The 25,988-nt window shown below is 66.4% G+C and overlaps 13 protein-coding genes across 13 annotated transcripts; 7 read left to right on the forward strand and 6 right to left on the reverse strand.

Moving 5' to 3' along the window:
- Window positions 1-3: 3 nt before the first annotated feature.
- Window positions 4-2,534, reverse strand: SDA1 (Severe Depolymerization of Actin; the record flags this gene model as incomplete). Its single annotated transcript, XM_060267211.1, has 2 exons — window positions 4-2,044; window positions 2,068-2,534. 2 exons carry the CDS (start codon window positions 2,532-2,534, stop codon window positions 4-6), a joined length of 2,508 nt encoding a protein of 835 aa, XP_060123194.1.
- Window positions 2,535-2,591: 57 nt separating this feature from the next.
- DBP7 (RNA helicase) lies at window positions 2,592-4,844 on the forward strand (the record flags this gene model as incomplete). Its single annotated transcript, XM_060267212.1, has 1 exon — window positions 2,592-4,844. One exon carries the CDS (start codon window positions 2,592-2,594, stop codon window positions 4,842-4,844), a length of 2,253 nt encoding a protein of 750 aa, XP_060123195.1.
- A 5-nt stretch (window positions 4,845-4,849) lies between these two features.
- MJAP1_003285 (uncharacterized protein) lies at window positions 4,850-6,115 on the reverse strand (the record flags this gene model as incomplete). Its single annotated transcript, XM_060267213.1, has 1 exon — window positions 4,850-6,115. One exon carries the CDS (start codon window positions 6,113-6,115, stop codon window positions 4,850-4,852), a length of 1,266 nt encoding a protein of 421 aa, XP_060123196.1.
- Window positions 6,116-6,168: 53 nt separating this feature from the next.
- VTC4 (vacuolar transporter chaperone) lies at window positions 6,169-8,806 on the reverse strand (the record flags this gene model as incomplete). The annotated part of the gene is made up of 2 exons (XM_060267214.1): window positions 6,169-8,586; window positions 8,609-8,806. 2 exons carry the CDS (start codon window positions 8,804-8,806, stop codon window positions 6,169-6,171), a joined length of 2,616 nt encoding a protein of 871 aa, XP_060123197.1.
- Window positions 8,807-9,513: 707 nt separating this feature from the next.
- On the forward strand, window positions 9,514-10,933 carry COX15 (Cytochrome c oxidase assembly protein cox15; the record flags this gene model as incomplete). The annotated part of the gene is made up of 2 exons (XM_060267215.1): window positions 9,514-9,824; window positions 9,847-10,933. 2 exons carry the CDS (start codon window positions 9,514-9,516, stop codon window positions 10,931-10,933), a joined length of 1,398 nt encoding a protein of 465 aa, XP_060123198.1.
- A 52-nt stretch (window positions 10,934-10,985) lies between these two features.
- MJAP1_003288 (uncharacterized protein) lies at window positions 10,986-11,746 on the forward strand (the record flags this gene model as incomplete). Its single annotated transcript, XM_060267216.1, has 3 exons — window positions 10,986-11,261; window positions 11,284-11,573; window positions 11,596-11,746. The coding sequence occupies 3 exons, from the start codon at window positions 10,986-10,988 to the stop codon at window positions 11,744-11,746; spliced, it is 717 nt and encodes a 238-aa protein (XP_060123199.1).
- Window positions 11,747-11,984: 238 nt separating this feature from the next.
- On the forward strand, window positions 11,985-13,217 carry MJAP1_003289 (uncharacterized protein; the record flags this gene model as incomplete). Its single annotated transcript, XM_060267217.1, has 1 exon — window positions 11,985-13,217. The coding sequence occupies one exon, from the start codon at window positions 11,985-11,987 to the stop codon at window positions 13,215-13,217; it is 1,233 nt and encodes a 410-aa protein (XP_060123200.1).
- Window positions 13,218-13,276: 59 nt separating this feature from the next.
- On the forward strand, window positions 13,277-15,581 carry MJAP1_003290 (uncharacterized protein; the record flags this gene model as incomplete). Its single annotated transcript, XM_060267218.1, has 2 exons — window positions 13,277-14,531; window positions 14,554-15,581. 2 exons carry the CDS (start codon window positions 13,277-13,279, stop codon window positions 15,579-15,581), a joined length of 2,283 nt encoding a protein of 760 aa, XP_060123201.1.
- Window positions 15,582-19,116, reverse strand: MJAP1_003291 (uncharacterized protein; the record flags this gene model as incomplete). Its single annotated transcript, XM_060267219.1, has 2 exons — window positions 15,582-18,649; window positions 18,672-19,116. 2 exons carry the CDS (start codon window positions 19,114-19,116, stop codon window positions 15,582-15,584), a joined length of 3,513 nt encoding a protein of 1,170 aa, XP_060123202.1.
- Window positions 19,117-19,466: 350 nt separating this feature from the next.
- Window positions 19,467-20,327, reverse strand: MJAP1_003292 (uncharacterized protein; the record flags this gene model as incomplete). Its single annotated transcript, XM_060267220.1, has 1 exon — window positions 19,467-20,327. The coding sequence occupies one exon, from the start codon at window positions 20,325-20,327 to the stop codon at window positions 19,467-19,469; it is 861 nt and encodes a 286-aa protein (XP_060123203.1).
- Window positions 20,328-20,807: 480 nt separating this feature from the next.
- Window positions 20,808-22,664, forward strand: MJAP1_003293 (uncharacterized protein; the record flags this gene model as incomplete). Its single annotated transcript, XM_060267221.1, has 1 exon — window positions 20,808-22,664. The coding sequence occupies one exon, from the start codon at window positions 20,808-20,810 to the stop codon at window positions 22,662-22,664; it is 1,857 nt and encodes a 618-aa protein (XP_060123204.1).
- Window positions 22,665-22,693: 29 nt separating this feature from the next.
- NEP1 (rRNA small subunit pseudouridine methyltransferase Nep1) lies at window positions 22,694-23,805 on the reverse strand (the record flags this gene model as incomplete). The annotated part of the gene is made up of 3 exons (XM_060267222.1): window positions 22,694-22,917; window positions 22,943-23,053; window positions 23,079-23,805. 3 exons carry the CDS (start codon window positions 23,803-23,805, stop codon window positions 22,694-22,696), a joined length of 1,062 nt encoding a protein of 353 aa, XP_060123205.1.
- Window positions 23,806-23,885: 80 nt separating this feature from the next.
- MBP1 (Transcription factor mbp1 (MBF subunit p120)) lies at window positions 23,886-25,970 on the forward strand (the record flags this gene model as incomplete). The annotated part of the gene is made up of 1 exon (XM_060267223.1): window positions 23,886-25,970. The coding sequence occupies one exon, from the start codon at window positions 23,886-23,888 to the stop codon at window positions 25,968-25,970; it is 2,085 nt and encodes a 694-aa protein (XP_060123206.1).
- Window positions 25,971-25,988: the final 18 nt, after the last annotated feature.

Genomic DNA, 25,988 nt, shown 5'->3' on the forward strand with positions numbered 1-25,988 from the left:
CGACTACTTGATGCGCTTCTTGGCGTTGGTAATGTGCTTGCGCAGGCGCTTGCTCTTTTCGCGCAGCGACGCGTTCTTCTTGCTGCGCACGCTCCAGCTCTTGGCCACCATCTGGAAGTTCTTTCCGCGGGCTTTCTGGCGGTTTGTGGTGGAGCTGTACTCTTCCTTGTTCTTCTTGCCCTTGCGGCTCCCAAACTTGTCGCGGTCCTCGCGGCCGCTCTGGATGCTCTTCATACGCTCCTCGTAGTCCGCCTTGGCCTTCTTGCGCGGCCCCAGGATATCGCTCTCGTCCACCACCTCGTTGCCGCCCATGTTCGATGCGCGCTTCTTGGTCAGCTGCAGGGCGGCGAGCTCGCGGCGCGCGGCGGCGCCGGCGGCGCCGGTGGCCTTGGCGGCCTCTTCGGCACGCTGCAGACGCAGCTCGTTGAGCTTGGCAAAGTCGGCGGGCGTAAGGATCTTGGTCGTGGCGAGCTCCGAGATCTTTTCTTCGGCAGGCTCCGGCGCGGGCGCCTCGTCCTCCTCCTCGTCGCTACTCTCGTCGCCGCGCTCGGCCTTTTCCTTGCGCTCCGCACGCCGGCGCAGGCGCGCCTCGCGCACGCGCTCGTGGATCGGCCGCGTATCCTTCTCTTGGTCGTCCTTCGTTTCATCCTTGTCGTCGTCGCTGAGGTCGAGGTCGCTGCGGTCCACCTCAAAGTGCCCGTCCTCCTCCTCGTCGGAGCTGACCTTGATCCAGCCGCCGGACGAGTCCGAGTCCGAGTCGGACGCGCTCTCGAGCTCCCAGCCGTCCCAGTCCTCGTTGTCTTCCTCGCCGGCCTGCTTCTTCTCCTCGAGGTGCTGCTCGAGGAGGTCGAGGCCCTGGATGCCACGCACCTCGCGGCGGTCGGTGCCAAACTGCTGCGGCCCTTTGCCTTCGGCCATCGCAATCGCACCCGACTTGCCGCGGTCCGCACGGCGCAGCATCCCCGGGTTCACCTCGCGGTAGAGCTGCATGAGACCGCGCGAGGCGGCGCTCACGCCCTTGTCCTTCGACTTGCGGTAGTCGACCAAATCCTGGAGCAGGTCCTCTTCCATGCACCACGGCTGGCGGCGGCACACTTCGCGGATCGTATTGATACCCGCCGCGACGACCTCGGCGCCGACACCAGGGTGCACAAACGCATAGGCAATCTTGCGGATCGCCGGCGTCAGCACGTCCGTCGGCGTCTGGTCGTGCACGGACTGCGCGAGCGACACGAGGATGAGCGTAATGTGCAGCTGGTGGGGCATCAGGTACTTGGCGAGGTACGAGTAGAACGACAGCACCACGAGGCGGTGCGTGCCGATGACGCGGCTCAGGAGCTGGATGATGCGCACCTTCATCTCGAGCGAGTGGCGCTTGTCGCCCTTGCTCAGATTCTCATAGAGACGCTCGGCAAATGTCTGCGGATCGTGCAGGAGGTGCACGGCGGCCATGTTGCTCGTCTCCTGGTCCTGCTTCTCGAGCGCCTTCTCCGACTTTTCCTTCCGGCGGCGGCGCGCCTGGGCCTGCGCAAGCTTCAGGCGGCGCTCGCCCGCTTTCGACTTGCGGCCGACCTTGCGCTGGTGCTGCATGCGGCGCACGTCCGGCTCTTCAGCCTCTTGCTCGCTCTCGTCGCTGCTATCCGCCGCGGCGCTCTCGGCGGCGTGCAGATCGCCGAGGAAGAAGCGCACCGCCGACGCCTGCACCTTGGGGTGGGGGTGCGTGCAGGCCATCGCCAGCAGCGACACGGTCCGGTCGTCGGTCCAGATGCGGCGGCGCCACATTTCTGCCGCGACACGCACGGCCCACAGCGCCTCGGTACGCCCTGCAAGCTCCGTGTCGGCCTTGCGCAGGACCACCGGCCCGTCCTCGTCCATGCCCCGCTCGACCATGCCAAAGAGCAGCCCCTGGACCATGCGGTTGAGACGCACGTTGCTCGACGCGCGATTCGCCTGCTTCAGGTCCTGGACAATGGTATGAAGAATCGACTTGCGCAGCTCCGACGAGTTGCTCAAACTCAGCAGAGGAAAGAGGATGCGGAGCAGGCTGGGTGAGTGGGGGCGACGTACACTTCGCTCGTAATCATCTCGCGGTTGCGCAGCATTGTCAGCGCGCGGAAACATGCGCGGCGGATATCGGGGCTCAGGTTCGCATGGTGCGCGAGGAGCAGCTCGGAAAGGTGCTCGGGCAGCGGCTCGGTGATCTTGGGGTAGGATGGCGCGAGCTGCGTGACAAAGGTCAGCAGCTGCTCAAACTGCTCCTGCTGGTCCTTAGACATGCGCAGCGTGCGCACACCTGCATCGTTCGCGCCTTCGACCTGCTGGCCGATGCCAGAGGCGTAGATGCGGCGCAGACTCTCGTAGTGGTTCCACTGTGCGAGGAACTCTTCGGTATACGCCGAGGGCTCGCGCTTCAGCAGGTTCTGCAGCGCAGGCAGATTCGACGTGTTCAGCAGACCACGCGCTTTGGAGCGGTGCCGCAGGCCATTCTCACGCACAATGGCCGTCGGGCGCGCCGGAAGCTCCGCCTTTGCCATCGTTGCAAGCGCAGCGCCCGAAAAATAAAAAAAGATGTGGAGGGAGAAAAATTTGGCATGGACGACGATCTGCTCCTGAATTTTGATACCTCGGCGCCGGTGCGCGCGCCGAAGAAGGAGCGGCGGCGGCCGCAGGCGCAGCGCACGCCGCAAAAGAGGGCGCGTACAGAGGAACCAGAAAGCGGCGCGCCGAAGCGCGCGCGCCCGGCGGGTGACGCCCCGGCACCGAAACGCCCGGCGGGCGACGACGAGGCGCGCCGCGCCGTCGCGGCCGCGCGGCGCCTCACCGGCGGGCCACCGACCAGGGGCACTGGGTATATTTCGTCGCTCTTTGCGCGCGACGAGGCGAATGCCGACCAGCCCGCCGCCGTGCCCCAGGCGTCGGCGCTCGCGCCGTCGAATGCCCCGTCGATGGACGGCACGTTTGAGGGCCTCGGCCTGTCGCGCCTGCTTGCGCGCCACCTGTCGACACGCATGGGCCTCGAAGGGAAGCCGACCGAGATCCAGCGTCTGGCCATCCCCCCCATGCTGTCCTCGCCGCCGATGGAAGCGGCGATGCGCGATATCCTCCTCCAGGCCCAGACCGGTTCCGGCAAGACACTCACGTACCTCTTGCCGATTGTGCAGTCGATCCTCCCCCTGTCCCAAGAGAGCTTTATCGACCGGAGCGTCGGAACGCTCGCCATCATCCTCGCGCCGACTCGCGAACTGGCGCGCCAAATCTATACCGTCCTGGAAAAGGTGCTTGCGCTCTCGCTTGCGTCTGACGATGAGGACACGCCGCGGTACTCGCGCTGGATCGTGCCCGGCCTCTTGACCGGCGGCAGCACCAAGAACCACGAAAAGCAGCGCCTCCGCAAGGGGTGCCCGATCCTCGTCGCGACGCCCGGCCGTTTGCTCGACCACCTGCAGAACACGTCGAGCCTCGACGTGGGCAAGTGCCGCTGGCTCGTGCTCGACGAGGCCGATCGCCTGCTCGAGATGGGCTTTGAGGAGCAGCTCGACGGGATCATCAAAGCGCTCGAAGGCCGCCGCCGCCTCGCGGTGCGTGCCGCAAAGGACGCGCTGGTCGACCAAGGCGCGCAGACCGGCGCCGAGGACGAGGCACAGGTCACCGACTCGCTCGGCATCGCGTGGTGGGCGTGGCGCATGCGCCTCGTGCTCTGTTCCGCGACGCTCGACGAGCGCGTCCAGGCGTTTGCCGGCACGGCGCTCCACGAGCCGATCCTCATCCGCGCCGGCGCGCCGACCGAGACCGAGGCGCGTGCCGACGACACGCCGACGTTTGCGGCGCCGTCGCAGCTGCAGCAGCACTGCGTCATTGTCCCGCCCAAGCTGCGCCTCGTGTCCCTCGTCGCGCTGCTGCGGCATAGCATTCCCCGCACCTCGGAGCTCGCCGAAAAGGGGCCGGCGCGTGTTATTGTCTTTATGTCGAGCACTGACGGGGTCGACTTTCACTGGCAGTCGCTTGGCGGCGCCAAGATGGGTCAGATCGAGCAGCCGGCCGAAGGCAAGGAGATGCCGCTCGCGCAGTACTCGGACCTGCTGCCCAACACGCCTATTTACCGCCTGCACGGTTCCATGACGCAAAAGGAGCGTATCGCCTCGCTGCGCGCGTTTCGCACGCTCACCGACGGCACGGACTCGACCGAGACGCGCCGCGGCGGTGTGCTTCTCTGTACGTCGGTCGCCTCGCGTGGTCTCGATTTGCCCGACGTGCGCTGCGTCATCCAGATGGACGTGCCTACGGAAGGCGGCGTCGAAGAGTACGTGCACCGTGTCGGTCGTACTGCGCGTGTCGGCCGCGCAGGCTCGAGCTGGCTGATGCTCATGCCGCACGAAAAGCCGTGGCTCACGACGCTCACGGAGCGCATGGTCGTCTACCCCGCGGCGCACGCCAAGCCGCAGCCCGCGCGCATTTCGCTCGTGGGCCTCGACACGGTGCTCTACGAAGGCTTTGGCGGTGCGCAGCGCGAGTACGAGTCGCGTGCGACCGACGTCCAGATGGCGCTCGAGCGGTGGGTGCTCGCTGCGCCGGAGCACGCGACGCTCGCACGCACCGCCTTCCTCGCACACATCCGCGCGTACGCGACACACCCCGCGAGCGAAAAGGCGATCTTTAACGTGAACCAGCTGCACCTCGGGCACATCGCCAAAGCGTACGCACTGCGCGAGGCGCCGAATACCGTGCAAAAGACGTCCAAGCGCGAGCACGACAAGAAGGAGAACAAGACCGAGAGCAAGAAGGACGACGACGCGCGCGCGCGGCGCCAGCGCATGATGGCCAATCTTCCGACAGTGAGTATGTAGACAAACTATTCATTACGAGCGCGCTTGGCGCCGATTTCGGGGGGACCGTCGCGCTTGCGCTTGTCGCTGCCGCCACGGCCGCCACGGCCGCCGCCGCGGCCGCCGCGCCCACGGCCACGGCCGCGGCCGCGGCCGCCGCGCTGCGAGCTGCGGTCGGCCTCGCGGCGGTCGAGCAGGAACGACGCGCGGAACTTGGCGCGGTCCACGTAAAAGTCCTTGGCCTGCGCCTCCTCGACGCGCTCCCACGTCACCGGCTGGCCGCCGACGGTGATGCCCTTGCCCTTGATCTCGGCGAGCTTTTCATCGGAAATCGGCTCGCGGAAGCCCACGACACCCTCGACGGCGCCCTCGGGGAACTCGACAAACGAGGTGGGGTGCAGAGTCGAGAGCGTATCCTTGAGGTCCTTCCAGCTGCCACCCGACGCGGCGTTGGTAAAGCGCAGCACGCTGTCTGCCGGAAAAGTGACCTCGTCCGCGTTGATCGAGCCCTCTGGGGTGGTCGTGAGCATCTTGCCGTTGTACTCGAACTCGAGGGGGTCGGCGCGGCTGCCGCCCGACTGTTCGCCGCCCGAGTGGCGCTCCTTCTCCATCTCGCGGAACGCGTTAAACTTGCGGGGGCCCTTGTTGCTCTTGTCGTTGGGGTCGATGCCCTTTTCCTGCATCTTCATCGCGACGTACGCAGGCTTGCTCATCACGTCGAGCGGCGTGTCCTTGTAGCGGATAGCACGGCCACCGTCCTCAATAGGCTCCTCGGCGCGCGCCTTGAGCAGGAACGCGTCGAGCTCGGCCGGCTCGGCAAACTCGACAAACACGCTGTTCTTAAACTTGCGCGGGCGCTCACTCTCGCGGCGCATGCGCACGCCGTTGATCTTGCCAAACTGCGCAAAGTACGCCTCGAGGTCCTCCTGTAGGCCCTCGTACTCGTCGGGGAAGCCCTTGGCGTAGATGCTGCGGGCGTGCGCGTCGGTGACCTGCACGAGCTCCTTGCGGCGGCGCACCTTCTGGCCCGCCTCGTCGACCTCCAGCAGGTCCTCCGAGCCGCGCAGCGCCTCGGCAATGCCCTCGACGCCGATCGCCTCGCGCACCGGCTTCATGCGCTTGAACGAGGCGACGGTCTCGATCGGCACCCAGCCCTCGGGGTCCTTGCGCGAAAGCGTAAAGAGAAACTTGTCAAACGGCAGGTTCGCGTCCGCAAAGTAAAACTCGACCTGCTTCAGCGCGGCATCCTTGGCCTCGGCAGCGCTCAGCGCAGGCGCAGCCGCTTCGCTCATGATCAAAGCTCGGACCAAAAAAAATTTCCACGTGACAATCAGGCTACGGACGCTTAGTTCAGCAGGCCACGCAAAACGCGCTCCTCGCTCGACTCAAAGTAGCGCATGACAAAGTTGACGAGCGTCGCGGAGAGGATCGCGAAGCAGAGGAACGTGGGTCCGTACGAGTCAAAGTAGACGTTCGACGAGCTGCGCTCGCGGATCTTGAGCGCACGCCACATGTAGAGGACACCCGAGTAGGCCACCGAAAAGAGCGCGACGACCGTAAAGATGGTCGAGGTGACCAGGCCCGCGAGGTCGCCGGCCTTTTGGAAGTTCAGCAGACCAGTCGCGATCGAGGCCATGAGCACACTGAACTCGAGCCACTTGAGGAAGGTGCGCTCGTTCGCAAAGTACACCTTGGGCTCGACGCGGATCGGGACCGAGACGCGCTTGCCGGGCTCGGCGTGGAAGGAGGTGACGTACTCGACGCCGGCGGGGGGACCGCTGGCCGAGCCGCGCGGCTCCTCCTCGTCGCGGCCCTGGAGCGCGGCAATGGCGCGCTCGTCGGCCTCGTTCTCGGCATCCGGCGCCTCGTCCTGGGCAGCCGAAGGCTTGCTGTGGTGCCAGAGCTTGGTGATATTATTCAGGCCGAGGCGGTTCAAGTAGTTCTTATCAAAGACGTTGGCCGGCGACAGAATGTCCTGGCGCGTGGCCTGGACACGTATCTGGCTCTGCGAGGGGCGCGGGGGGGCCTTGGTCGGCGCCTTGGACGCCTCGCTCTGCGCGCCTTCCGACTCCTTGCGGTGCTCGACGAGGTACTTTTCACGCTGCTCGCGGATCTCCTTGATGCGGGGGTCGAGCGCAGAGAGACCCACGTTCTCGGCCTCCTGCTTGGCATCGGCAATGTGCCTCACGTTCTCCTCGTCCTCGTTGTCCTCAAACTCGTCCTCGGACACGGGCTCGTAGTGCGGCATCTTGTGACCGCTCGTCTCGGAGCTCTTGGACGAGTGCTGGGGGCGGTCCAGCGCAAGGTCCATCGACACGGGCTTGCGGATATCAGTGTCCATCTGGGGGAGCCAGAAGGGCACGAGGTCCACGCGGTTCGACAGCAGCGTCGCACAGCCGTGGATAAACTTGGAGAACTTGGGCACGGCCTCGACCAGGTGGCTGTTCACCAGCTCACGCACCCACTTGGGCGGCTCCTGGCCCATCTGCGTCTGCAGCTTCACCTCGAGCACACCGTAGGGGAAGCGCTCAACATCCGCAGCAGGCAGCTGCTCAAAGGGATAGTCGATGCCAATGTCCATGCGGCGCCAGTTGTCGCCGGCACGCTGCACACCGTCCCAGTTGTCCTCGCGCACGAGCGTGAGCTCGGTGTCGAGCGAGATACGCACACGCGCATCGCCGGGCAGCTGGAAGGCCGTGCGGTTGTAGAAAGAGCGCATCACCGGCTGCAGCTTGCGCGAGAGGATGCTGTACTGCACCTCACTCGCAAGCTGGAGCATCGAGTCGATCTCCTTGTCCGACTTCTTACCCTTCTTGCGCATCTCCTCAAAGGTGTCGTTCATGCGGAAGTCACCGCGCATGAACGCGTTCACCTTGTCCTCCTTGATGGGGAAACGCGCCTTGACACTCTTCTCACCAGTCCAGTCCTCACGGTGGGTCTTGCGCTCGACAAAGATGGTCTTGTTGTCCATACCACCGTACCAACGCAGACGGATGGCTTCGGCACCCTCCGTCTTCTCCAGACGACCCAGGTACAGCTCGAGGTCCTCGTTGTCGTAGTAGATCGAGGTGATCGCGCTGTCCTCGGTCTGGTACTCCTTCTCCGAGTTGAACACAAGGACGGGGAGGTGCTTCAGGATGAAGAGCTTCAGCGGCACAATGTTGTCGGGGTGCACCCAGTACTTGGTCGTTTGACGCACAAACGCACTCTGGGAGCCACCGGCACTCGAGTCACCCTGCACGGGGTTGCCGCGCGTGTGCACAACGTCAAACATCTTGGACAGCTTCACGATCAGCGCATCGTAGTTCTCCTTGTAAAAGGGACGCGTGCTCAGGTAGTGCTGCACAAACTCCTTGCGCAGCAGACGGCCAGTCTGCTTGTCATGCTTCTTGACAATCTTTAGGAAACCGGTGTAGTTGAGCTTGGTGAAGAGCGCAAGGTCGTGCACGTCGGCAATGATGCTGGCAAGCTGCTCCTCGAGGTCGAGGAAGTGATCCTCCTGCGCGTCCGATTCGTCGTTGTCGCTGTCGAACTCGTCGTCCGAACCGGCGTTGTCGCGCGCCTCGTACATCGCGTCGCGGTGGGGGCCCTGCTGGTCATGGTGGTGGTGGTGGTGGTGGTGGTGATGGTGAGGGCGCGCCGACTGCTCGCCCTGCTCACTCTGCTCACCGTGCGAGGCGAGCGAGGCCTCCGAGTTGCGCGACGACAGCAGCAGGTTCACCTCCGAGTTCACCTGCTCGATGCGGCCCGTGAGCTCAGAAACCTGCGTTAGTAGAGAGACGTACCTTGCTCTTTTGGAACGAGTAGACTTTGTCGAGCTCTTGGCGCAGCTCCTCGACAAACTCGTCCTCATCCTTGTCGGACCAAGTGCCGTTGTTGTCGGCGATCCGCTTCTTGATCTGCTTCTTCAGATCAGAGTACTGCAGATACTGCGAAGACCATTCGGGATACAGGGACGTTTTAATCGTCCTGCCGAACTTCATCGTGCAAAGTCACACCGCGGCACGATGGGAACCGGCTCCGCTGCTCGGGCACAGGCTGCACCCGCCGCTTCCGTGCGCCAGGCGAGATCTAGCACGTGGCACAAAGAGCGAGTCTCGGGCCGAGTCTATGCACGTGCGAGTTTTGATTGGTGCGAGGAGGCTGCCTTAATTGATCAGGCAGGTGGAGGTACTGCTCCGCCGCGTGACGCTCTCCCTGGAGCATGATCGCGACGCAGGTAGGTTCGTGGGAGGTAGCGGCGACGATGTAGGCGCGCATGATGAAAAATCGGAGACGTAGTTCGCGTCGCTAGGATCGGGGGGGGTAAAGGGGAGGCGCTGGTTGGTGTTGCCTATGCATCACCATACCACGCGCACCGACATACCAAAGCCCCCCGCTCCTAGCGTATGCGTGCCTACGCGCTCTCCGATTTCTCCCTCCATTCGCCCAGGTAGACGCTCCACGGCCACCGAGCCTCGGCGGATCCTACGCCGCCGGACAAATACGGCGCCTCGGATTCGACGCAACCCACGTGACTCTCCGAAGCTTCCTCTGCACCATGAGCCTCGCACGGAGCGCACGGCCGCTGCTGCGTGCCTCGTGCGCGCTGCTTCGGGCTACGCCATGCACGCATAAGATGCTGTCGACTCCTTCGCACCGCGCGCTCTCCGTCACCGCGCGCTCGTCTTGGAACGTCCGTGCGAGCAGCATGCTGCCCAAGACGGTGGCGCAGCCGCTGCGCCCCGCTGCGCGCACGCCGCAGGTCAACATGCTGCGCGCGTATGCCACGAGCACTGCTACGCCACTGCTTGCCTCTCGTCCGATCGTCGCCTACCACCTGCTTGCCTCTGCTGCGCTTGTTTTCCTGATCATTATTGTCGGTGGCATTACGCGCCTGACCGAATCGGGCCTCTCAATTACCGAGTGGAACCCCGGTTTGAAAGGCATGCGCCTCCCGTGGACGGACGACGAGTGGAATGCCGAGTGGGACAAGTACAAGCAGTCGCCCGAGTTTACTATGTATGTCGCTCGACTCACGCAGGATCAACCAAGACATGACGCTCGAGGACTTTAAGTCGATCTTTATGTGGGAGTGGTCGCACCGTATCCTCGGCCGCGTGATTGGCGTCTTTTTCGCGGTGCCCGCGCTATACTTTTGCCTGCGTCCCAACATTGCGACGCGGGATGTGCGCTGGAAGCTCCTTGCGATCACGGCTGGTATCGGTTTTCAGGGCCTGCTCGGCTGGGTGATGGTCGCAAGTGGGCTCAAGAACCCCTACGAGAACGAGCCTGCGACGGCCGAGCCGCGCCCTGAATGGACGCCGCGCGTGAGCCACTTCCGCCTCGCGGCGCACCTCGGCACGGCGTTTGCGGTGTACATGGGCATGGTCTATACCGCCGTGACGATCCTGCGTGACAATGGTCTGGCGCGCAGCGCGACGGCTGGTGCGGACGTGCAGAGCGCGCTGTCGAAGCTCGTGACGCAGCTGCAGAGCCCCGTCGTGCGCCGCTACAAGAACGTTGCAGTGGGCCTCCTTGCGCTCGTCTTTACCACGGCCATGTACGGCGCGTTTGTTGCCGGTCTCGACGCCGGGCTCGTCTACAGCGAGTTCCCGATGATGGGTGATGGCCGTCTGCTGCCGCCTGCCGATGAGCTGCTGGATGTGCGCTACGCGGTGCGCACCAACGCCCCCGTGCCCTCTCCCGACGTGACGACGACGCCGGTGCAGCCCTCGTCCTCGCGCCTGGTCCTCGGCAACGTCACGCAGAACCCCGTGACGGTGCAGGCGATCCACCGCTACCTGGGCCTGACGACCGTCGCGTCGATGCTCTTCTTCCTGCCGTACTCGAAGCGCATGAAGGCGCTGCTCCCCCGCGCCGCCCCGCGCTTTGCGACCGGCGCCGTGCACATGAGCATTGTGCAAGCGCTGCTCGGCATCTCGACGCTGATCTATATGGTGCCGCTCCCCCTTGCGTCGCTGCACCAGGCTGGCGCCGTGGTCACCCTGACGATGATGACCTGTGTCCTTGCCGTGCTGCGCAAGCCTGGCCAGGCGCTCCAGGCGCTGGCCAAAGCACGTACCGAAGCCGCGCGCCATGCCGCCGCGTCGCACGGACCCCGTCCATAGCTGCCGCTCGCCGCACCACTCGTGTGGAGGCTCGATTTGTTCGGGTCCCATCATGTTCGCCCTGCCTGAGCACGAGCGCGAGGCGTTCTTTGCGCTGCTGGACGAGTACTTTACGCAGCGTCCTCACCTCGCGCCGCCCAACTTTCAGGCGTCTGCGGCCGGCGCGCCTGCGGGGCGGAAGCAGCCGCCGCCGCCGCCGCGGCGCGGCAACTCGACGTCGAGCAGCGTGCTCCCCCCCTCGGCGGCCGCGGCTGCGGCGCATGCGCCGCCGCCTGCGACGCCTGGGCCGCGCGAGGTGCACAAGCCTGCGGGTCTGCAGACCGGCAAGGTGTGTATAGGCGCTAACGCAGTCGATCGGCTTTATGAATACCAACTCGGCCGGCGCGGCCTTGGGCTCGATCGTGAACAAATCGGCGGCGAGTGCGAACCAGGCACTGCACAAGCAGTGGGAAAAGCATACCGGCGCAACGACGTCCACGACCTCGACGCCGCCTACCCAGGACTACTATAGCGGCGGCGGCGGCACGGCCTCGCCTCCCCCCGCGCAGTACCCCGGCGCGGCGGCCGCGCCGCCGGCCCCTGCGCGTGCGGCGGCGGTGTCGGCCGACCCCCCCGGCGAGGAAGCGGTGGCGCTGTACAAGTGCGTATCTGTTCTAACCTAGATTTTCCGGCACAGAGCCGGGCGACCTGCAAGTCGAGCAAGGCGAGCACGTCTATCTCTTGGAAGCCATTTCGGACGACTGGTGGCGCGCCCAGAGCCTCGACGGCGCGCGCACCGGCATTGTGCCCACGACCTACGTACAGCAACTGTAGATGCCACGTGCCATTTTCGCACGTGGAGACACGTGGACCGTTCGGGGCGGGAACGTGGCTGCCCGCGTGGGAGCGCGTGTTTTGCCACGAGGCTTGCACGATTGCGCGCGTGCCCAGAATGAGCGAGGACGCCTTAGGTTACGTTTCCTCGTCGGTGGTGCCGCGTGGCTCAGAAAGTTCGTCCCCTATTGTCCCCCTTGGGTCGATGGACTCTGCGCAGAGACAGTCGCCGTACACCATGCACAACGCTACTGGCAAGCCGGAAGGCAGTGAAGTCGCCTTTCAAGGCGGCCACAACACCGCCGCGTACGCGCACGGTGCGGGCGTCAAGAAGGGTGCGGGCGAGGCGGACAACACGTCCCAGATGGACCCCCACCTGACCGGTGGCCGCCGCAGCGAAGGCGCGCCGCCGGGCTACGCCCATGTGCGCCAGGAGCAGCAGCCCTACCGCCTGGACCTGCTCCAGACCGATCCCAACCTCGAGGCCAACGCGTCGCTGCAGGGCGACGGCGCGAGCGAACACGCGGACCATGTCACGCGCGCATTTCCGTTCCTCTCCAACTCGATCGGCGGGCAGGAAGGCGACGGCCGCGCCGCCATCTTCCCCCCGAACTTTGCGCAGGACGACGCGTACAAGAAGGCGGCCGAGCCCCCTTCGCCGCTCGAAGAGAGCGGCGCGTCGGGTCTGCACTCCAAGGCGCAGCGTGGCCCCAGCTCGTACGACTCGCTCTCCGCTTCAGACAAGAAGGAGACGCCGTACTCGCGCAGCCCTAGCCTGCGTGTCACACATAAGATCGCCGAGCGCAAGCGCCGGAAGGAGATGAAGGACCTCTTTGAAGAGCTCAAGGACTTTGTGCCTGTCGACCGCGGCCCCAAGACGAGCAAGGGCGACATCCTCACCAAGGCCGTGCTCCAGTTCCAGACGCTGCACCGCGAGCGCGAGCACCTCATCGAGGCGCTCGAAGCCGCGCACCACGAGCTCAATCAGCTGCGCCAGGTCGCCGGCGGCAGCGACGCGAGCGGCGCGAACCTGCAGCAGCACGTCTACCCACACTCGGGTGCCCAGTACCTCCCGCGCTCCTCGGACGCACGTATCCACGGGGGGATGGTGCCGGGTACGCAAGAGTCGCTTGGCCGCGAAAAGGGCGAGGGTGCGGGCGGCCGCTCCGAGTCGTTCCTCTCGGACCTGCGCCTGGACCGCCTGCGTCAGGGCGACGACAGCGTCCACCCGAGCTTCAAGCAGCTCGACCAGGGCGCAGGCGTGCTCGACCAGTCGCTCGGCGCCTCGCGCTCGTTCCAGCCCGAGTCGTACCAGAACCCTCTGGATATCCCGGGCGGCCAGGACGCGACGATCGGCCAGGACGCACAGCACGCGCAACGGGGCCTCTCGCAGGACCAGTCCCGGGGCCTCGCACGCGACAGCGACGCGATCTTGCCAGAGACGACCGGCGCCGACGCGCCGGGCATGTAGCTTTGTTGATTAGGAAATAATGCGTGTCGGTTGGGAAATACACGCGCGACGCGTCTTCCATGCACGGCGAGAAGGAGGGCGCGCACGACCGCGCCGCGCGTCTCTTCCCCATCTTTGCGCCGGGGGGAGCGCGCGGGGAGCCGGAGAAGAAGGCGAGGAGCGGGGGGAAAGGCGCAGCGAAGCCGCCGCCGCCGCCGAGCGCGAGCGGCAGCCGGACGCACGTCGAATCGGCGCCGGTCCAGCGCGCCGTGCGGGGAACCGGCGGCGCGGCGCACCCGTTCTTTGCAAAGCGCGCGGGAAACAGCGAGATGCGGCGTGTACGTGACGAGCATGTGCCGATGCAGGCGTCCATCGCCGCGCCGTGGCCGCACCGCGACGCGGTCCACGTCGCGCCAGAGACAAGAACCCGGCGCACCCCTTTGGCCCTGCCGCCGGGCTGGGCGAGGCGCACACGCAAGGAGCGCACGCCGCTGAGCGGCACCTATGTCCCACGCACCTCTGCATACGCGCCACCGCCGAGCGCGGGGCGCGCCGACGAGGCGGTGAGCTGCGAAGCGGCGCTCTCGCTCGAGAATACCATTCCTGCCCCACGCAGCCCGCTAGCGTACATTGCTACAGACCTCCAATACGACGGCACGTACCCTGCCGCGGTAGCCGCGCTCTACGACCAGCTGCAGCACGCCGCGCCCCAGTCGCTGTCTGACGCACGGCCCTCGCACGGCGCGGCACAGTGGATCGACCGCTGGCGGCCGACGTGTGCTGCACACGTCCTCGGCAACGAGCAGGCGGCGACGTACATGCGCGACTGGCTACACGAGCTCCGTGTGTCGTTTACCTCGCATACACGCAAGCGCCCGATCCAGACGCGCGTCACGCAGCGCAAGCGGGGCCGGCCGCGTATGTACGACGACGAGGCCGAGTTCCATTCCGACGAGGACGCATGGTTCGACCAGTTCCGCGCGCCCGGCACGCAGCGCACGCCGCCCCCGCCGCTGACCAACTGCCTATTGCTCGAAGGGCCGTGTGGGAGCGGCAAGTCGGCCGCCGTGCACGCGTGTGCCGCCGAGCTCGGCTTTGCGGTGTTTGAGCTGTACGCCGGCGTCGGGCGGCGGTCCGGCAAGGAGCTCGCGAGTGCTGTCGGGCAGCTCTCGCGCAACCACATGGTCGCCGGCGAGGCCGCCGAGAATGCGCCGCGGCAGTCGCTGATCCTCCTCGACGAAGTCGACCTGCTGATGGACGACGACGCGGGTTTCTGGCCGGCGGTCGTCGAGCTCGTGCGCGACTCGCACCGCCCCGTCATCCTTACATGCAACGGTACGTCCCAATGCTAATCCAGACGCGAGCCTCGTGCCGATCGCCGAGCTTCCGCTCCAAAACACGCTGCAGTTTGCCGCGCCGCCGCTCCAGGTCGGCGCGACCTACCTGCAGCTCGTCGCGCTTGCGGAAGGCTACATTGTCTCGCAGGCCGCGATGCAGAATTTGTACGCCAGCACATGTGCGTCCCCGCCGTCGATCGGCGGCAGCGGCGCGCTGCACCCCGGCAGCCACCTCTTTCCCGTGGAGCGGGCCTTGGGCGATCGGCCGTCGTACGATCTGCGTGCGGCACTGATGCAACTGCAGTACATCTGCCTCTATACCAACGCGCGCGCCTTGCGCGAACGCCCCCCTGCGCCGCCCCCCGAGGCGCGTGCGGCGGAGCGGCCGGCGCGGCGCGTACGCGGCCCCGCGGCTCTCCAGCTCCTCGATAGCCTACGGAGCATGGCCGACGCCGCGTCGGCGTGCGACCTGCTCGACACGCACGTCGCCGAGGCGTCGAGCGACGATACCTTGCCAGTGTGGGCCCGTGCGCGCCTCGCGCCGCAGCCTGCGACGCGGTGTACGCAGCCGGCAGAGGCGCCGATCACGCCGTACGCCGCACCCTTTGCCCAGGTCCTCGGCACGCTCGCAGCGGCCGACTGGCTGCAGCACGCTCGCGCATGGGTCACACCGGATCCCCAAGCGCCGCCGCCCGAGCACAACCTGCCACGCGCCTATCCGCGATTGGACGGCGAACGCCTCGCGCACTGCCGCCTCCTCGGCCAGTTTCTGCAGCTCGTGCACATTCCCACGAGCGAGGCACTGCCGCGCGCATCGCTCGTCGTGGACTATGCGCCTCACGTCCGCCAGATTATGCTCCTCGACCAGCTCAAGCAGGCGGCGTGGGCCGCGCAGCTCCAAACGTCGGACGGCGTGCGTGCCACACGCAACTCCGCGCGCCTCCTCCTCGATACCTGGGGCATGCGGGGGCAGGAGCACGGGCAGTGGATTCCGTTTGGGCCGGCGGACCGCGCAGCAGGACATCAGACAGGGTTTACCCATTCATAGCTAATGACTATGCAGCTGGCGCTGGTGCAGCGCCCATTGCTCATCCAGCGCTTTCTGCTCCGCAGCAAGGCGCGCCTGCTCCGCCGCAAGTCGCGCACGCTGCTCTGCAAAGCGTTGCGCGGCGAGGTCCTCTTCAGCCGCACGCTGTGCATCCTGGAAACGCTCTTCGTACGCAGCCGCCTCGGCCGCACGCCGCAGCTCGGCGGCATGCTCTTCGAGGATCGCCTGCTCGCGTGCGTGCGCCGCGTCTTGGGCCGCACGCTCGATCGCCTGCTCCTCGGCCACACGCTGCTCGGCGAGGTACCGCTCGTGCTCGGCCTGTGCCACCTCTTCCGCCGAGGGGGGGGCCGACTCGTTGCGGCGCACCACGCCGCCGCGGCGCGCGTGCTGGCTCAGGCGCTCGATGCGCTGGCGCTCGGCACGGTCCTGGCGCGCACGCTCGGCCGCAAGCTCTTTCTGCACCTCGAGGTAGCGCAGGTCGGCCTTGGAGAGCGTCGGCTCGGCCGGCGTCGGCGGCAGGTCATCGGTGGCGCGCTCCGACGCGGTGTGCTCGACATGCGCCGCACGCTCGGCGCTCGAATCGTGCGCGACCGGCGCGAGGCCGCCCGGGGGGGTAATGTAGGAGAGCGACGCGGCGGCGGCCCCGGCAGGCGCAGCGCTCTCGGCCTCGGTGCCCGCAAGGGGCACGGCGCTTGCCTCGTGAGGCACAGGCCCCGCACGGCGCGCGGCGCTTGCCTCGGTAGGCACGCCACGCAGATCCACAGGGGCCTCGGCGGCTTCTCTGAGCTTCTCGCCCGCCGCGCTCTGGCGGTGGTGCTCCGGCGCGAGGTCGATCGGGGTCTCGGCGACCTCTTTGACCTTCTCGCCGAGGTGCTCCTCCTTCTTGTGCTCCGGCTTGAGATCGATCGGGGTTTCGGCGACCCCTTTCAGGCGCTCGGCCAGGCCGCTCTCCCTCTTGGACTCGGAGCGCCCGAGATCGATCGGCGCCTCGGCGACCTTGCGCAGGCGCTCAGCGAGGTCGCTGTTGGGCTCATTAGGCAGGTCCTTCTCGAGCTGCAGACGCTCGATCTTGGCCTCGAGCGACGCACGCTGCTCTTCCGGCATGTCCGGCTGCGACTCGAGGGCGTCCTCAAACTCTTGCACGAGCGCATCCGTCGACACGGCGGCCGACGAGTGCTGCGAGTAGACGGCCGTCGGCGGCTCGGCGCGCGGCGGCGCGGCAAAGTGCACGGCGCTTGTAGGCATGGCGCTTGAAGGCTCCTTGAGCTCGCTCTTGACAACCGTCGTCGGCGCCTGCGACGTGTCGGCTTCGGACGCGACAACCACCGGCGGCGCCTGCGACGCCTCCGCCTCGTACGCGACGACGGTTGGCGGCGCCACGGCCTTCTCCTGGACCTCGCCGCCGAGCGTCGCACGGGGCGCGAGGCGCAGCAGAGACATGGAGTGCGCGTACGGCTCGGCGCCCTCACGCGAGTACGCAGGCAGCGCATCGCGCGTACTTTGCGGCATGGGCTCGTCGTGCGACACGCTCGACGTGAGCGAGAGCGCCGGCGCGGCAGGCGGCGGCACCGACGGCATCGGGGGAGCAGGCAGCTCGGTGCGCTGCGCAACGTGCTCCTGGAATGCGGAGCGCACGGGGCGCTCGCCCATCGGCACGGGGCGCTCGCCCATCGGCACGGGGCGCTCGCCCATCGGCACGGGGCGCTCGCCCATCGGCACGGTGCGCTCGCCCATCGGCACGGTGGTCGGCGGGGCAACGGGCGCCTGCTGCGTCGTCGGCGCGAGCTGCTGTGGCGCCTGGTACGAGAAACGCGGCGGGCCGACCGGGCGCGGGGCGCTGTAGCGGGGCGCGGGCGCCTCGGTCATGCGATTCCCGTCGTGCACCGACACCACCGACGGGTACGACTCGGGCACGGGCGGCGCAGGGTGCGTGGCGTGCACGGCGTCGTCCGCGACCGGCGCCTCGTCCTGGACCGGCGTCGCCTCGGCCTTGCTCGGCGCGCGGCGGCCGCGCGAAAAGAGGCGCAGGCCCTGCGACGGCTGCCGCGGCTGCTGTCCCTGCGGCTTGGCCTCGCCCTCGTCCGTGACATCGGCCAGGCCCTGGGTAAAGAGGCGGCGCATCGCGTCCGACGCCGAGACGCTGCGCGTCGACTGCGACTGGCCCTTGGCCTCTTGCGGCGCGGCATCCGACACATTCTTGGGCGCAGACGCCGGCGTACGGCGCTCGCCCGTGTGGGTGATGAGCTGCTGCTGGACGCCCGGCGAGGCGATCGCGCCCGATTCATACAGCGGGCGAAAGAGCTGGGCGGTGGCTGAGCTCGAGGAGCCGTTCGCGGCGGTCAGCAGCGTCTGCAGCTGCGAGCGGCGCCCCGCCTTTTTCTTCTTGCGCTCGGTGGTGCTTCCCGAAAAGTTGCGCAGTTCGCCCCCCAACGGCGAGCGCACGAGCGGCGACGTGGACGAAGGCGTAGAGAGTGTCGGTGACGTGGTGATCGGCGGCGGCTTCTGCGTGCGCTTGTTAAAGATGGGCGCCGGAGCGACCGGCACCTCGGGCATCTGCGAGCGTTTCTTCTTCTCGACGCGCTTGGGCGCTTCCGGGACGGGAAACGGCGCCGGGGCAGGCGCGCCCCGTTGCCCCCGCTCGCCGGCCGGTCCCTGCAGACCCGGCCCGATGACCAGCGCGGTCTCTGGCAGGACGGCCGAGCGGCGCACGTCCTGTGTCCGCTTTGGCTGGCTCTTGGCCGGCTTCGGGGGCACGATGCCCATCGATGCGAGCTTCGCACGCGCCTCTGCGCCGGCCGTGCTGTTCGCACGCGCCATGCTCATGAGCGATGCGAGCTGGTGCTGCTGCATCGCGCGCTCTGCGTCGAGCTGGACGGCCGGCGCGGTGCTGCCGCGATAGCCGACGCCGTTGTTTACGCCGTTGGCGACCACGACGCGGTACCCGTTGCGGTAGTCGGGGTACGAGTGTGCGTGGAAGTTGGCCGTGGGGTTCGCCTGTACCGACGACGAGTGCGACGAAGGCTCGGTCGGCTTGGAAATCTTGATTTCCGGCTCCTTAAAGACCGATGCTGGGTTAGGGCGCGCACGTACCATCCGATCCGACCGCGGCGGCGTAGTCATAATTAGCGGGAAGGGGAGGGAGCGAGAGCTCCTGAATCGTGTAGCCGTTGCGGAGGCGCACGACGATCTCGTCGCCGTGCTCGAGCGCGGAGCACTTGTGTTCGTCTTCGAGGGGGAGGCCGAACGTGATCTCGTCATCGACCGGCGCGGCGCTTCCGCCTTGCACCTGGATCAGTTCAAGCATCTTGAGGCGCCAGCTCTGGATCGTTACCTGCTTCAGCTGCTCGCTGTAGGTCAACGGGCGAGTCGCTTCGGCCATGTTCTGGCCGCTGAGGATGCGCAGCACTGACAAGCGCAGCAGCGCGATATCCGACGAGGGCGGGGGGATCGGGAATGGGACGCAGAACTTTGGCAAGGGCGACTCGGAGCGCAGGATAATCACGGGCACGGCGGCCTCGCCGCTACGCGCTTCCATCGTCATCACCGTCGCTGACAAGAAGGCACGCGCCCGCGAGCCATGCGGGCCGTTTGCAATTAAGTACGGCCTCCACCTACGCAATCGCCGCGTCCGGAAAGTGCTGCAAGTGGCAAACTCGCCGAGCCACGAATGGCAGAGGAGGAAAATCCATGCAAGCCGCTCGCGTGCGCGATCCAAACGTGCATTCAGCGGAACCAGTTCCAGCAGGAGAAGTGTGAGCACTTGATCCGCGATCTATACCACTGCTGCGACACGTACTACGAACGCCACGGGCGCGACAAGGAGTACGCCAGCTGCCCGAAGCCGTCCAAGGTCGATGAGAAGCTGCGCCAGTGGGGCGAGAAGCGCTAGTCGTACCAGTGGCTAGGCGACGAGCCGAGCGTGCGGATCCAGTGGGCGGCGGGCGACGGCATGTCGTCACTCGACTCCCCGGGCACGCTCGACGGCGGCGTCGCGTCTGGCTGCGCGGAGCACAGCGGCGAGCTGGGGGGGTCGGGACGCGCTGTTTGCTGCACAAATGCATCGAGCGTACTCTGCTCACCTTTCTTTCTCTTTGTGGGGGGGGTATCGATGGCATTTCGCCACACATGCTCGACGTCCGCAAACGGATCCCGCTTTCGGAAGAGCCGTGCGGCACACTGCGGAGAGTCCATAGGAGGGGCGCAATAGTCTCCATTGTCGTCCACAGACGTATGCACGGTCCTGCGGGGAAGGGGCGGCGTCTTTTTTGCCCCAGGCGCACTCTGGCTGCGTGGCGCCGTGTAGGTTTCGCGGGGAGGTTTTGACAATGGCGTCGTTTGCATATCGGCTGTAGGTTTTTCGCTGCTGGGGGGCAGCGTGTGCATGCGCGGGGCAGGGGCGTACGCACCATCGTCGGTGCGCGGTGCACCCGCAGTACCTTTCGCCGAGGGCGACGACATGTTGGCCAGCTCACGGTACCGCACGCGATTGTGCTCCCAGCCTTGCTGCCAGGTGAACGCGGGCGTCTCTGTCCCGGACCCGCTCGAAGCACGGCGCGGCGTCGGTGTGCGGCGATCGACCGATGGCGAGGCGAGGCCCGCGCGCATCGGCAGCGAGGGCGTTGCGTGGGCGCGTGCATCCGGCGTCATGCGCCGCGACGTGCTGGCCCCTGGCGTGGCCGATACGTCGCTCGCCGTGTCCGACGGCCGGGGGTGCGCACGAATCCAGCCGGAGGCGGCAGGCGTCATGACGCGACGCGTCGCGTGGCGTGTGGAGGTGAACGAGGCGAGCGGGTGTGGGCGGTTTGGCGCGCCGTGCGGCGCCCTGACGAGGCGCATGTGTGCGAGATGGCCACTTTGCCGCGGGTCCCTCGCACGGTGAGTTTCATTCTCTCTCGGCGCTACGCGTGCTACGCGTCTATCCCCTGCACGGCCGCGCTCCTTTCTACACATTCCCTGCCCTCGCGCTCGGCAAACAAAGCACAGGTCATTTTCTAATCCAGAGTTTCAGACACGCGTCCTAATTTGGATAACACGCCCTATTCTGCGTGTCGGATCGCGTCCACTGCGCACCGCGCACCGTGTCGCACGGAGCGCCTCCACGCAGCTACCTGCTACTCCACGTCATTCTAGGTTGGGCGCCGTGGAGTTTACTTTTCACGTGATGTGTTGGTTCGCGCGGCGAGTGTTGGTCTTTTAACGGTGCGGCTCCCTTGGGACGTCGACGAGATGCTCGCGACGCTTTCTTCGAGTGCTACGGAGACGACCGTCAACTTTTCGCCGGATGATTCTGACCTCCTGGACTTTTCGCTGCCCGCGGTGGCGCACAAGGAGCTGCCCAAGCAGCTTCTCCCCCCCGCCCCCCCGCGCCCGGCGGCCAAGCTCGCCCACGGCCTGATTCCTGTTTCGAACCGATTTTGGTTCGGTGTTTTCCCACACGAGACGCTGCCTTCGGCGGAGTCGCTCAATGCAAGCAATGGCCTGACCTATGCGCAATTTCCCAGCGATATGCCGAGTGGCGCGCGGCCCTCCAAAGTGCACTGGTTCTGTATTGACGAGGACCTCGTGTACCTGAGTTTTTCCAACGATTGGGGTCCCCTCAACATTGCCATGTTTTACCGTTTTTGCGTGCATGTGCACCAGATGCTCATTGACGACGAGATGGCGTCGATGCACCTTTGTTTGTATACCAGCACCGATGCGCACTACAAAGCGAACGCGGCCCTGCTCTGCGCCCTCTACGCAATGACCATCGACCACATTTCGCCCGCGGACGCGTTTTTCCCCTACAGCGAGATGGAGCTGATGCCCTTCCGCGATGCTGGCTACGGCCGCGCCGATTTCAGTTTGACCATGCAGGATATCCTGTACGGCATGCGCCGTGCGCTCGACAACAACCTTTTGGACCTCACGACTTTTGATCTGGAAGAATACGAGCACTATGAGCAGGTCCAGCACGGCGACTGGAACTGGATCACGCCCCAGTTCCTCGCGTTTGCCAGCCCCAAAGACCGGACGTACATGGCGATGCTCGCCGCGAGTGGCGGGCAGCCGTGTGCCGTGCCGTATACCACCGCCAAGCCGACTGGGCTGCTGCGCAGCACGGTCGACTACTTTGTCGAGCACAAAATCGGGCTCGTGGTGCGCCTCAACAACCCGCTGTACAACCGCACGGCGTTCACCCAGGCGGGCCTGGAGCACAAGGACATGTACTTTGACGACGGGTCGAATCCCTCTGACGAGATCGTCCAGGCGTTTATCGCGGATGCGGACCGCATCATCCAGAGCGGCCGTGCCGTTGCGGTGCACTGCAAAGCGGGCCTCGGGCGCACCGGTGTGCTGATCGGCGCCTACCTCATCTGGAAGTACCAATTCACGGCAAGCGAGGTGATTGGGTACATGCGCATCATGCGTCCTGGCTGCGTCGTCGGGCCGCAGCAGCACTACATGTACGAGCGCGCGGGAATGTGGATGCGCTGGGGCGTCGAGCACCGCCTGCGCATCGAGCTCCAGGGCGCCGTGCCGCAGACGCCCAGCGCAAAGCGCACGCAGGACGCGACGCACACACCGCACACCGCGCCGGCGGTGAAGCCGACACCCTGCGTGGGCCAGCCGCGCAAGAGCCCCAGCCCAAAGCGCCGCCGCGTCGGGCTGCTGGGCAGCAGCACCTCGTCCGAAAGCAGCCAGGACGAGCGGTCGCGCGTCGTGTCCGACGAGCGCGACGCGACCACCGTCGAAAGGCTCGTGGAGCAGCAGACGGACGAAGAGATGCTCGGTGTTCTCCCCCCGAAAGCGTCTGCGACCGAGATCGCAGCCGAGAACGCGAAGCGCATGGCGCAAGCCACGCTCACGCCCCGCGCGGCCGAGCGGCCCGCCGACGCGACGAGCCCGCGCCCCGTGGACTCGACGCGCGCGGCGCGTGCCGACTCGCCCGGCCGCACGACGCCGCGTGTGCGCCGTGCGATGGCGCCTGCGCAGCCGACGCAGAGCCCCGCGCCGCGGCTCAAGAGCCCGGTGCGGATGGCGCCCCGGAGCGGCGAAAATGTGCCTCCGCCGCGGCGGTTTGTTGCGCGTCCGCGTCCTTAGCTACGGAATGGCCCTGTATATACGCAATGTTACACGATGCCCCACAGATCCTCGAGGCTGCAGCAAAACTTGCCGCACGCTACGCTTGCGCTTAGCGAGTACTCCGAGATGGAGATCTTTTCGTCCACCACGTTGTCCGCAAAGTTGTCTTCTCCGTGCGCCATCGCGCCGACAAACACCGCGAGCGAGCGGTCGGGCGGTACGGTCGCGAGGTACGACGAGAGGCGCTGCACCGGCGCATTGTACGAGAGCGCTGCGTTAGAATAGAGACGACGTACTAATCTTGTGGGTGTTTGGGGGAAAGTGGTCCGTCACGGGGTTTTTGATCACACGCAAGAGCTTTTCCGAGCCCTTGACGCTGCGGATGCTCAGGCGATGAAGCAGTTGCACTTGGTCAGCCAATAATCAACCTACCCATCAGTCCGCTGAAGCGCTTAAACGTGCGGGGAATGCGCACCTGCGGATTCACCTCGATCAGCACGCCTTTGGAGGTGTGAATGTACACTTGCAAGAGACCCGCCTTGTTCAGCGGCGAGTCGAGGAGTGTCAAGAGACACTGGTGCGTAATGTCCGGGCGCGCCTCGGCAATGTCGCGGCCCATCTTTGCCAGCACCTTTTGGTGGTCGTCACAGTTGAGGAGTGCGTACTTTTCGCTCGCCTCCTTGTTTCCCCGCGCGTGCGTCGCGCTGCCGCTCGAGATCTTGTAGGTCTCGAGGCATGCCTGCTCGAGCACGACAATCAGGCGCGGCGTGTTGTTCTTCTCCGAGATGGTCTTGGGCACTTTGGGCGCATTCGGCACGAGCGTCGGCCCCGCGCGCGTGCGCTTCGACGAGGTCGACGCAACCGGCGCCTGCGCACGCAGCACCGACGCAGGCGTGTGCGGCGCAGCGGTCGGCGAGAGCACCGACTTGGCCGGCGCCGGCGCCGCCTCTTCGTCGTCGTCCTCGCCCGCCGGCGCCATCTCCTCGTCCTGCAGGTAGGGGTTGCGCAGCGACGTCACGGAGCGCGACGCACGCAGGTCTGCACGACCCTCGTTACTCGGCAGACGCGACATCTTGCGAAATGCCGTCGTCGCAGGCGCGCTCACCGCCGAGCGCCCCGTCTCCGACTCGTCCGGCGAAAAGTAGTCTTCGTCCGCCATCGTGAAAAGAAGCACGTGGCAATGGAGGTGTGCCGAGTGAAACGCGGTCGCGCCGCGCCGGGCCGCTTCACCGCGCCAAGATGCCCTCGTTGCCGCCTGGGCAGATCTTTAAGGCGACGTACTCTGGTGTGCCGGTGTACGAGTGCATTATTAAGGATGTGGCCGTGATGCGTCGTCGGAGCGATGCATGGCTGAACGCGACGCAGATCCTCAAGGTTGTCGGCCTGGACAAGTCGCAGCGCACGCGTGTGCTCGAGAAGGAGGTGCAGAAAGGCATCCACGAAAAGGTCCAGGGTGGCTACGGCAAGTACCAAGGGACGTGGATCCCGATGGATGTCGCGATTGCGCTCGCGGAGCACTACCATATTCGCGAGCTGCTCGAGCCGATCATTGCGTTCGTCCCGTCGGACCGCTCGCCCCCCCCCGCGCCGAAGCACGCGATCGCCACGTCGGGGCGCCTGAAGAAGACGCCGAGCGAGGTGATGGACAGCGCGCGCCTGCGCGCCTCGAGCGAGGAAAACAGCAGCGAGGTGATCGGCGCGGACGAGTACAACCGCTCCGAAGGCTCCATCTCGCCGTCGCCGAGCGACATGTCGTCCGCGAGCCGCACGCCGAGCCCCATCGCGCCGGACGCAAAGGATTACGCGCCGCGGTACGCCGACGCGCGGGGCGTGATGTACACGCCGGGCTCGCGCGTCTCGACGCCGTACGGCTACCGCGACCCGTACATGCAGACCACGCCGACGTACGAAGAGGCGGATCCGCAGGCGCGGTACGCCGAGATCATCCTCGACTACTTTATCAGCGAGACGACCACGATTCCCCCGCTGCTCGTCAGTCCCCCGCTGGACTTTGACCCGAATATGAGCATCGACGAAGACGAGCACACCGCGCTGCACTGGGCATGCGCGATGGGGCGCATCCGCGTCGTAAAGCTCCTCCTCTCTGCCGGTGCCGACGTCTTTCGCGTGAACTCGAATGGGCAGACGGCGCTGATGCGCGCGGCAATGTTTTCCAACAACTACGACCTGCGCAAGTTTCCCGAGCTCTTTGAGCTGCTGCACCGGAGCATCCTCAACATCGACCGCAGCGACCGCACCGTCTTCCACCACGTCGTGGACCTTGCGCTGAGCCGCGGCAAGCCGCAGGCTAGCCGGTACTACCTCGAGACGATGATCCACCGCCTCGCCGAGTACGGCGACCAGCTCGCGGATATCCTCAACTTCCAGGACGACGAGGGAGAGACGGCGCTCACGATGGCCGCACGCGCGCGGTCCAAACGCCTGGTCAAGCTCCTGCTCGAGCATGGCGCGGACCCCAAGATCCGCAACCGCGAGGGGAAGAACGCCGAGGACTATATCGTGGAGGACGAGCGCTTCCGCGCGAGCCCCTCGCGCCCGAGCGCCGCGCTGCCCAGCGCCGAGCCGGCGGGACACCAGGGCGCGCACACGTCAGAAGCCGGCCAGCGCGCCGCCGGACGCGCCGTCGGCCTCGTCTCGACGCTCCTGCACGACCTCGCCGACTCGTACGACACCGAGCTCGCGATCCTTGAAAAGAAGCTCGCACACGCCCAGTCGCTCCTCGTACAGATCCAGAGCGAAATTGCAGAGAGCGGGCGCATGGAGGCCGCGCTCCGTGCCAGCGGCCAGGACACGGACGAGACGCTCGCCAAGGTGCACCGCCTCGAGGACGAGGTGCGCACCGCGTACCGCCGCCGCGACGCAGCCGAGGCCGCGCGCCAGTGGGCAGACGCCGAAAGCCGGATCCGCTCCGCACAGCACGCGGCCGGCATCGAGGGGCTCGGCCACGTCCACGACGCCGACGTCCAGCCCCTGCTCACGCCGCCGAGCGACCTGCGCGCCGAGCTCGAGCGCCTGCGCGATGCGACACGCGCCGCATGCGCACGCCGCGACCAGCTCGAACAGACCTACCTCGATAACCAGCGCGACCAGGCAACGGGGCACACCATGACGACCTACCGCCGCCTAATTGCCGCGGGGTGCGGCGGGATTCCCACCGAAGAGGTCGACGCGGTAGTCAACGTCCTCAACGACCTGCTCGAAGAGGGCGACAGCGCAGCCGCGGCCAAGTACGTAGACCAGGTCCGGCCGCGCCCGCAGGAGGAGCGGATGGACGACGGCGCAGCGCCGGTCGCTGTTTCGTAGATTGGCCCTTTTTTCTCC

This window comes from Malassezia japonica, chromosome 6 (assembly GCF_029542785.1).
Source record: "Malassezia japonica chromosome 6, complete sequence".
In the NCBI taxonomy this organism is placed as follows: domain Eukaryota; kingdom Fungi; phylum Basidiomycota; class Malasseziomycetes; order Malasseziales; family Malasseziaceae; genus Malassezia; species Malassezia japonica.